This window comes from Benincasa hispida, chromosome 2 (genome assembly GCF_027475165.1).
Source record: "Benincasa hispida cultivar pf3 chromosome 2, pf3_genome.v1.1, whole genome shotgun sequence".
NCBI classification, from domain to species: Eukaryota; Viridiplantae; Streptophyta; class Magnoliopsida; order Cucurbitales; family Cucurbitaceae; genus Benincasa; species Benincasa hispida.
The window spans coordinates 27,493,525-27,503,245 of NC_143479.1; the positions used below are offsets into that span (position 1 = coordinate 27,493,525).

At 33.2% G+C, this 9,721-nt stretch overlaps 1 protein-coding gene across 1 annotated transcript; it reads right to left on the minus strand.

Moving 5' to 3' along the window:
* Nucleotides 1-4,967: 4,967 nt before the first annotated feature.
* On the minus strand, nt 4,968-8,470 carry SULTR3;5 (sulfate transporter 3;5). The gene is made up of 12 exons (XM_039023941.2): nt 7,955-8,470; nt 7,663-7,870; nt 7,295-7,466; nt 7,152-7,217; nt 6,908-7,021; nt 6,709-6,825; nt 6,507-6,633; nt 6,106-6,392; nt 5,821-6,011; nt 5,643-5,719; nt 5,489-5,565; nt 4,968-5,406 (listed from the first exon to the last, which is right to left on the minus strand). Exons 1-12 carry the CDS (start codon nt 8,265-8,267, stop codon nt 5,209-5,211), a joined length of 1,947 nt encoding a protein of 648 aa, XP_038879869.1. The 5' UTR covers nt 8,268-8,470; the 3' UTR covers nt 4,968-5,208.
* Between the last annotated feature and the right edge of the window lie 1,251 nt (nt 8,471-9,721).

A 9,721-nucleotide genomic window follows, 5' to 3' on the forward strand; every position in this document is an offset into this window, starting at 1 on the left:
TTTCTGAATTCTTGTTTGTGAAGTCAGTCCTTTGATTTGCATGGTTGAGAGTGGCCCAGGTTGTCGACTTAATAAACCTACCATTTTGGGAACTTAACTAAATAGGGAGCTGAGAATATAACTTTACAAAATGAAATTCGCTCCTTCCCGCATAGGGTAAGTAGATGAGTAGTTCCAGTGTTAATTTTGGGTCTTGAACAAGGGGTCTTACCCTCTTACTGGCTTGAGAGGGACTTAGTTTATGGTTAGATCATAGACAAATTGTTCATTAAAGGAATCAGTAGTACTTAAGGAAATGAGGTAATTACAGGGGTAAGACGAACATATAGCCCAGCTGTAATTATGAACAACTCATGAAAGATTGACTTACTTATATTGATTATATCCATGGATACAACTTGTCTTACAATGCATAAGAGTTCAACTATGGGTCTATAATTATTTGCCCTCTAGTTAATGAATGAATGTTAATTTAATTAAATAGTTTAATTAATTAATCTTGGATTATTGGAGCTTATAATCTATATGTCCATACGGTCCCCTTGCTAGCTCACCACAAACCAACAAGGACTAACTATGTTGAAAGAAAATTTGAAATGTTCAAATTTATGAGGGAAAATACTAATTGTATTTAATACAATTAATTACATAGTTTATTATAAAGTTTATTTAAATGAGATTCAAAATTATAAATTTATAATATGAAGAATTAATTTATTTGAATATAATTTAAATAATTAATTATTTATTTGTATGAAATCCATATAATTATTTAGATGTGATCCATAAATAGGTTATTTAATTTAAATAATATTTGAATTAGATAATTGGAGGAAACATAATTAATTAATTTGAATTGGATTTAAATAACTAATTATCTAATTTGGATGAGATTTAAATTAAAGATTCCACAGGAGATAAATATTTAAATATGATTTAAATATTTTAAACCATTTAATATGAGATATTATTTGAGTAGATATTTATTAATATTGGATATTATTAAATATTTAATTGATATGCAAAAGAGTTATCCCAATAGGATTAAGAGTAGGACCCTTGGGAGCCCTCATAGAATATACTGTCTTTACAAGAATAATCTCTAAGATTACTCTAAAACTCTCCCTCTAGAAATTCTTCCAATTTTCTTGGAAAAATTCTAAGAAAATTCTTCTTCCATATTCCATTTATTCTTTCAAGAAGCGGTTCCTACAAGCTGAATCCTTGCAAGAGTCATAGCATGAAAGATCTCGTGGAATTAGAAGAATTTCAAGGAGACTATCGGTTAGAGGAAGAGTTTTTTACTACCTTTATGGATCGAAAAAGGTAAGTCGCTTAACATTTTCTTAATTATTTATATTTTTAATTGTTTTGAGAATCGAAAAGCTGATCATGCACTTCCATCAGGATTCAATTCCCTTTAGCTGGAAATTGATATCAACATCTCGAATCCAAGAGAAGAAGGAAAGAAGAAGATCCAATAGAAATATGAGATGAACTTAAAGAAGCCATGAAAAAGAGGTATGTTCCAAAACATTATGAAAGAGATTTGAAAACTAAATTACAAGCTTTGAGGCAGGGAACAAAAAGTTTGGTTGAATATTATCAAGAGATGGAAATTAGATGGAAAGAGCAAAAATTTGAGAAGGTAAGGGAGACACCATGTCTAGATTCTTTGGAGGTTTGAATCGAGAAATTGCTCATCTGGTTGATAGAATTCCACAACCTTACTTGAAGATATGTATCATAATGCAATCAAAATTGAAAATCAATTGAGAGAAGCAAAGGAGCATTCCAAGAGGTATGCTTCTTATTACCTTTTCAAATTCTAATGCTTGGAACAAGGATGATTTTGTGAATAGGGGTGAACCAAAAGGGAACTACGTGGCTACCAAAAGAGTGGAGATCGAGAGCTCCAATTCTAAAAAGAATGAAGCTTCAAAGGAGGTAAAGGAGAAGTCTGGTTCTATTCAATGTTGGAAGTGCAAGGGGTTTGGACACATGAGCATGATGCACAACTTGAGTAAGAATCTTCAACACATGATGATGAATACATTGAATAAGGTAACTTCATATCCTTAATTGCAAGAAGAATACTTAATGTGAAAATCAAGGAAGAGAAAGTTGAAGATCAAAGGGAGAATTTGTTTCATACAAGATGCTTAATTGAAGGAACTCCATGTAGTTTAGTGATTGATAGTGGAAGTTGCACCAATGTGGTAAGTAGTTTTCTTGGTAAAAGACTTCAACTTACTGTTTGTCCACATCCCAAACTATACAAACTTCAATGGTTGACAAATAAAGGAGAACTAAAGGAACACCCAAGTACTTATTTTTATTTTTATTTTTTACTTTGGAAAGATACAAGAATGAAGTTCTTTGTGATGTAGTACCTATGCATGTGGGTGATATGCTATTAGGTCGTCCTTGACAATATGATAGAAAGGTCATATATGATGGAATGTTAAACAAGTATACATTTACTTTAAAGGGGAAAAAGTTTACTTTTATTACATTTTCTCCATATGCAGTACAATATGATCAACTAAAATTTAAAAAATAATAATAATTTGAAGATCAAGAGAGGAGAGAAAAAAGTAAGTTCAAAGAGAGATACAAGAGTGAAAAAAAAAAAAGAGAGAAAATGATGGGTAAAAGGTGAGTGAAAATCAAAAGAGAGAAATAGTGATTCATAGAAAAAAAAAAAAAAGAAAGAAAGAATGTGAGTTTGGTTATGAGAGAGAAAAAAAAAAAAAAAAAAAAAGAGGAAATGTGTATTTTGTACTTATGTGCAAAAATACGTGCTTAGTGATTAAATCGAGTTCTAATGATGTTTTTCCTTGTACTATTTTTACTAGTGATGTTGTTTCTAAAGAAGAAGACATCAACATTTTTCACGAAGAAGTAAAAGAAAGTATTGAAAAGAAAAATCACAAGTTAGTCATTCACAAGAATAAAAACAGAAAGATATTGATTTTTATATGTGGTGATCGGTCTGGGTTCATCTATAAAAGGAAAGTTTTCTAGATCAAAGGAAATCTAAATTACAACCAAGAAGAGATGGTCCCTTTCAAGTTATAGAGCGGATCAATAACAATGGCTGCAAACTAGATATTCGAGATGATTACAACATAAGTTCAACTTTTAATGCGGCTGATTTGACTCCTTTTGATGTAGGGAATGAAGACCTTGATTTGAGGAAAAATCCTTTTAAAGAAAGGTAGGATAATGTGAATTCAATCATTGAACCATTGCATGTACCCAAAGGAGCAATTACAAGAAGCAAGACAAAGAAAATTCAAAAGGCTAGGATAATGTGAATTCAATCATTGAACCATTGCATGTACCCAAAGGAGCAATTACAAGAAGCAAGACAAAGAAAATTCAAAAGGCTTTCACACTACATCTTCAAAAGCTAACAAATTCACCAGAAGCGACAAATAATTTCAAGCCCAAATTTTTATAGAATATTAATTCAATGAGTCAAGAAGAGAATGACATAAAGATGACATGAAAATGTCTTATAGTTTCGAAGATGGCATAGAAGTCAAAAAAGGTGTGCAGAATTTGTGAAGAAATGTTGTCAAGTGTGCAGTGCATGAGAAAACGTGATGTCAAACCTTGTCAAACGTGAAAGTCAATCTTGCTGCCTTCTAAAGGAGTTATTTAAGGCAATTTGAAGAGCTTCTACATTTTTAATTTTGCATTTTGAATAATGAATTAGTATGCAATTAAGTTTTAAGTTCCTAGGTTTTATTTTCTACATTTTGCAATTATTGTACTAGAGTGCCTTTTGAGTTCTTGGTCCATGCATGACTTTTTGGCCTATAAAATGGTTTGTAATTCGCATCAAAACTCATATTATCAATATTAAAAAGCTTGTGCTTATTCAACCCCTTTGTTGTTGTCTTTTCTTTCAAATCTTGTTTTAGATTTGATGTTTAAATTGATTCATTGGATTAGTCTTGATAAATTTTAGAGTGAGTTATCTTAGGATCTAAGAGAGACCATCATAGATTATAAGTTTGATATAAGTTAGCTTTTTTTGTGAGTATTTGCAAAGATCCTAGAAGGACTTCTAGCTTTGTATCCGAGGAACATTGAGGGTACTTATCATATCATTAATTACATTATCTCTCATCAATAAATTTTTTAAATATTTAATTTTTTATTTATGAATATCAATTTGGAGTTTTAACCCTTTTTTTTTTAATTTCTTAATTTTGATTGATATTCATTTAATGCACAATATTCCAAAATAATATTTCTTCATTTGAAGTGATTTTATTTACTTTCTTTCATATTCCTAGTTGAAATGAGATCACTTGTCCATTGAAATATCAAGTATATGTCGAATATACCTATAATATACCGAAAAATGTAAAATATACCTCGTATATAACATGATTTATTTTCAAGTGTTTTTCATCCCATAGTGTTGAGCAATATTGGCGGGCATTCAATGTTCGTAGCATCATGATGCTAGCTTGTTTTGAGCTTTTAGGTTTTTAGCATCGTGTAGCTATTTTGTACTATTGACCCTAGATATCTCATGCCAATGACCCGTGCTCATTTTTTTCCCCTTCTTTCCATCATTTTTCGCTGTTTCTTTCTTTTAAATGATTTTGATGATCGGTCATCGTTGATTTAGTTGGACTGATCAACTGACAGGTTATGCAAACTCACAAAACTAACATTGACCAAATGCTTCCCAAGACCAACATACCCCAAAAAAAATCAAAAGTATGAGAAATAAATAATTAAATATTTCTTTTTATGATTAAATTAGATTTAATTGTTGCTACATGAACAATTGTCTAGTTTAGTTTGGATATACATGGATTAAAAAAAATCAAAGAAATAATTGAAACGCTAGATTAAAGCTTGGGTTCATCATGATGTGTATACATTGTTATGAACTAATCAAACCCTTTGGAAAGTAACGACGAAAAAGTAATGAAGATTGATTGAAGGAATAAGACTGAATTTCTCATTATAAATACAATCATATATTTGGAGTTTATGGAAAACTGGAAAATACGAAAAGGACTTCCTTAACAGTAAATCCCAAACCGAGAGCTCAAAGAAGACGAAGCTCATTGATAAACACATGAATTACATATTTGTTACATAAACCGTATTGCAGATTGAAATTCCTCTCCATCTGCAAAAGTAATAGGTACCCAAATCCTACTGGAGCTTTTCATTTTATACTCGCTGCTCCATTGTCGTCACGTCCGAACTTTGAGAACTTGTTGCTGTTTGCTTTAATTTCGGAATCAAATCTCTGCACCTTTCCACTCCCTCGTCTACTGATAAATAGATGTTCTCTTTCCCGATCGTATCTGTGAATTCCGAAGCTATCATCTTCTCCATCACTACAATTCTTGGGTTTACAATTCCCATCTGTTCATCATCGAATGTGAGATTGCCTCATTTTCTTTTTTATTACAGGGCAAAATGGATTGGTGGGGCAGTGCGAAATTACCTGGATTCCGTTTGCTTGTAGTGATCTACGGATTTCTACTAGAGTTTCAATCCCTGTCATGTCGATTGAGGTAACTCCTATACAAACAAACAAACAAACTCAGTAATTGGTCAAATATTCAGATTTGGAAGTAAGGATTAATGTAACTTATTACCGCTCAACTCTAGGAGTACATGTTCGACGGATCCACATTCGGAATCGGACTGCTCATCACGAACCCATCTGAAAATCCTATTAAAAAAAAAAACCCCAAGGATCGGAGTGGTTAATCAAAGTCATCATGTTTGCAGGTAAACTGTTTGATGAAATGTGCCAACGAACTTTTACATTACCTGTCTCTGATGTAGTTGCAATTCGCATAATAAACAGGGGAACCAAGTTGAATAACCATAATTCCATGGACTCTAGTTGCATTAGGATATTGTTCGACGTCTCTGTACAAACTGGAGTTTGGTATTTTCCCGAGCTTGCAAGTAGCTGGTCTAGCCATGTAAAGAAGAGCTCTCAGCAAAGCAAGTCCCACCTGATAAAATAGAAAAACAAATCATAACATATAAGGAAAAAGATGGGGTTTCAAACACTCCCTTGTTAATGTTATATGAGAGAAATTCACTGACCGAAAGCATGATGCCAACATCCATGCTTAAGAAAGCAACACCCAAGAAAGCTGCCATACAAATGCAGAAATCGAATTTGTCAACTTTGAGAAGATGATACATTTCCTCATATTTGATGAGACCCAACATGGCGGACATGATAATGGCGGAAAGCGCTACAAGTGGTGTGTAGCTAAAGAGAGGAGCTAGAAAAAGGAGGGTGAGCGCCATGCAGATTGCCATAACTATGTTTGACATTGGTGTTCTACAACCAGCATTATAATTCACTGCAGTCTTTGAGAATGGCCCTGAAAATTAAGAAGAAACAAGAAACAAAGGTCATTTGATTTAAACAAAGGTCATTATAATTCACTGCAGTCTTTGAGGGTGAGCGCCATGCAGATTGCCATAACTCATATTACCTGTGGTTAAGTAGCAGGAAGTGAAAGATCCCACTATGTTCATTAAACCAAAGGCTATCATTTCCTTATTTCCATCAATTTGTTCATTTTTCATTATTGCAAAGCTCCGACCAATTGCTATTCCTTCCTGTGAGATGATTAGGCCATGAGATAATGAAGCTCAGAGAAGATGAAATGAAAGAAAGGAGGTGAAAGGACATACAGCCAAAGCGATAAGACCAGTGATCAAGCCAGCTTGTACTACAGCTGATAGATATTTGGAATCAAAGTTCAAGAAGTGAATAGAAAGAGGGTTTATTCCTTTGCTCAAGTGACCCACCTGTGTAGTGAAATCAAGTCAAATAATATGAGGAATTAAGCAGAGACGAAGATCATACACAGAAAAGAAGAAATGATCATACAGTTAAGATTCCATTCTGACTTCCTTTGATGAAATACGCAAACACACAGCCTATTATGACTGTCACCATGGGAGCCATTGCTGACACCCAAAATAGCTTCGGGTTTCTGTTTCTCTGTTTAACAAAAAAAAAATTAAAAATTAAAAATTAAAAATAAATAAAAATAAATAAAAATAAAAATAAAACCATTTTCATTTCGACGTTAGAGAAGAGAGAAAGATAGAGATTGAGAAAGATTACTTACCAGGTACCTTGTAAACTGGAGGAATACAAGGAAAACGACCCCCACCACAGCACTTTGCCATCTCCACTGCAACCAAAAACAAATCAAATTAACAATAAAGATTGTGACGTCTCTCTATCTAAAAGGATAAAAGAACAACAAACCTCTTTTCTAAGAGAGAAAACGGCATGAAGTACAGAATAAACGTCGGTTTTAGAAGTGAAACGAGTGAGTCCAAATATGCCTTTCAGTTGTTGAAGGCAAATGATCACAGCCGTTCCTCCCATGAACCCAAGGATTGTCGAGTGCGATAAGAAATCCACCAAAATTCCCAATCTGCCAATCAATAAACCAAATTAAACAGCAGATTGGTAAATTGTAAAAACATGAGCTGGTAGTTGTAATTACCACCATCAAACTTTTAATTATAAAAGATCGAGCCCATTATAGAAAAATTGAGCATGGTTGATGTTTGTAAAAGTTTGAGAGCTTAATGGTTGTGTTTTTTTTAATGGCTCGTGTCGGGTCGTACCTTAGAAAGCCTAAGGCGCTCTGCATGATGCCAGTGATAAAAGTGGCGGTGAAAACCAAGTGGAGATACAATGTGGGTTCTTCTTCCGGCGAAGCAACTCCTCCAATGATTTCCGATATCAGCAACGAACACGCCGCCACCGTTCCCACCGCCAGATGGTTTGAGCTTCCAAACACCGCGTATATAAGTGGCGGAACGAAGCTCGAATCTGGAATCGCCACACGGTAAACCATATATAAATTAATAAATTAAAATATATGAAAATTAGGGAGGAAAAAAAATAGGGACTGACAAAGGCCAACGATGGGAGGGATAACACCGAGTTTAGCATAGCTAATGCCTTGAGGAATAGCAAGGCTGGTAATGGTAATACCAGCAAGTAAATCATATTTAAACATATTCAAATTGTATTTAGGAAGCCATTCCAATATGGGAATGAAATATTGGAACCCCTTTTTCACTCTCTGCATTGGGCCTCTTTCTTCTCGAAATTGCATGAACGGATCATCAGGAAAAAACGTCTCTTTAAGATCCGATTTCAGCCTTTGCCCAAATGGCCTTGGAGCATTAAAGCTCACATTTGGAACATTTTTTAACGAACCCATTACACCAATTAACTCAAAAACAGAGAAAATTTGATCAGAAAAAGAACTGAAGTGAAGGGATTGAATGAAGTGAGTTATTATATAGAGAAGAGAGGATGTGTTTGTTAGTGGAGAATGATATGAGGATGAGAAGGAGATGATGGTAAAATAATAAAGGATAAGATAAATATGAAACTAATCCCAAATCACTTTGTGGGGTAAGTGAATCACAGCTATTAAAAACTGTTTATATTCAAATTGGGGAACAGATGGTAAAAAAAGTTCTGGCTTTATCCGAAAACTTGGTTTGAGTAGCTAAGACCGTTTTGTGACAGTGCGTTAATGTTCTGAAATTAGTTTTCTAATCTGGGAAAATTCATAATTCATAAAGTTAATTTGTGGTTATTCATAACGTTCGAATTAGAGGGTGGAATTAAAACTAAAATAAAGGCCACATGAACTAGTTATGCACGCTAAAACCACTAAACTAACTGACATTGTTCTTTCACAGAGTTGGGTTTTAATTAATAATCCTTGTGATTAATAGTAACGTTGCCTTTTGTCTAAACTTACTAATACAAAATGAAAGCATGATAGGGTTAAGTAAGGTTAAAAAAAAACATCTTTTGAAGTAATGAATTAGTTCTTGAATAAAAATAAATAAAAGACTTTGAAATTTTGCTCAAAACACACGTGTATTGATAAATCTTCAAATTCTAAAAGCTTGTTTTTGGGAGTTTTGTCTTAAAAACTACTTACTGAAAGAATAATATTTGTATTTTGTTGTTTTAATGGATTCTTTTTTATATATTTTTTTTCTTTTTTGAGAGAGATTCTCTTTGATAATTTCTAAAATGTTGTAATGACTTGAGTCTTCGAGTACTCTGACATGGGTCGTTACAACTAAATACTCATTTTCATTAAACATTTTGATCGACATAACGTGAAAACATAAATGACCAATTTAAACTGAAATGTTAATTTAATAATAAAATCCAATAATCAACACGTTTAGTTGGTATCCCAAAAAAAATATTTAAAAAAAAAAACAATATCCCAAAACCAAAACAATAAAACAAATCATCTGTCAACAAACTCAAATAAAACAAAAATAAAACATCTAAATTAGTAAATAAAAACAAAACATGAATTGTGCGAAAACGTTTTCTATTGTCCCCGTATGGCTCTATCATGGGTCCCTTCTGTCCCTCACCGGTCTATTCCGGTTGTTGACTGGAAAATTTAAGGGATGAAATGGTGAGTATAACAATACTTAGTAAGTGACCCACTACTTACGCCTGCTATGTTACCTGTTAACTAGGTTTTATAGGCATCGGTGTACATCCATATCAGTCGTAAACATGAACCTGAAGTAACATGCATCAGTCATAGTGTGTAACCCGAAGGTCCACAAATCAGTCATAATGTGCACTTATACAGTCAAATGTGTACCTTGCCCATATAAGAAAAACTAA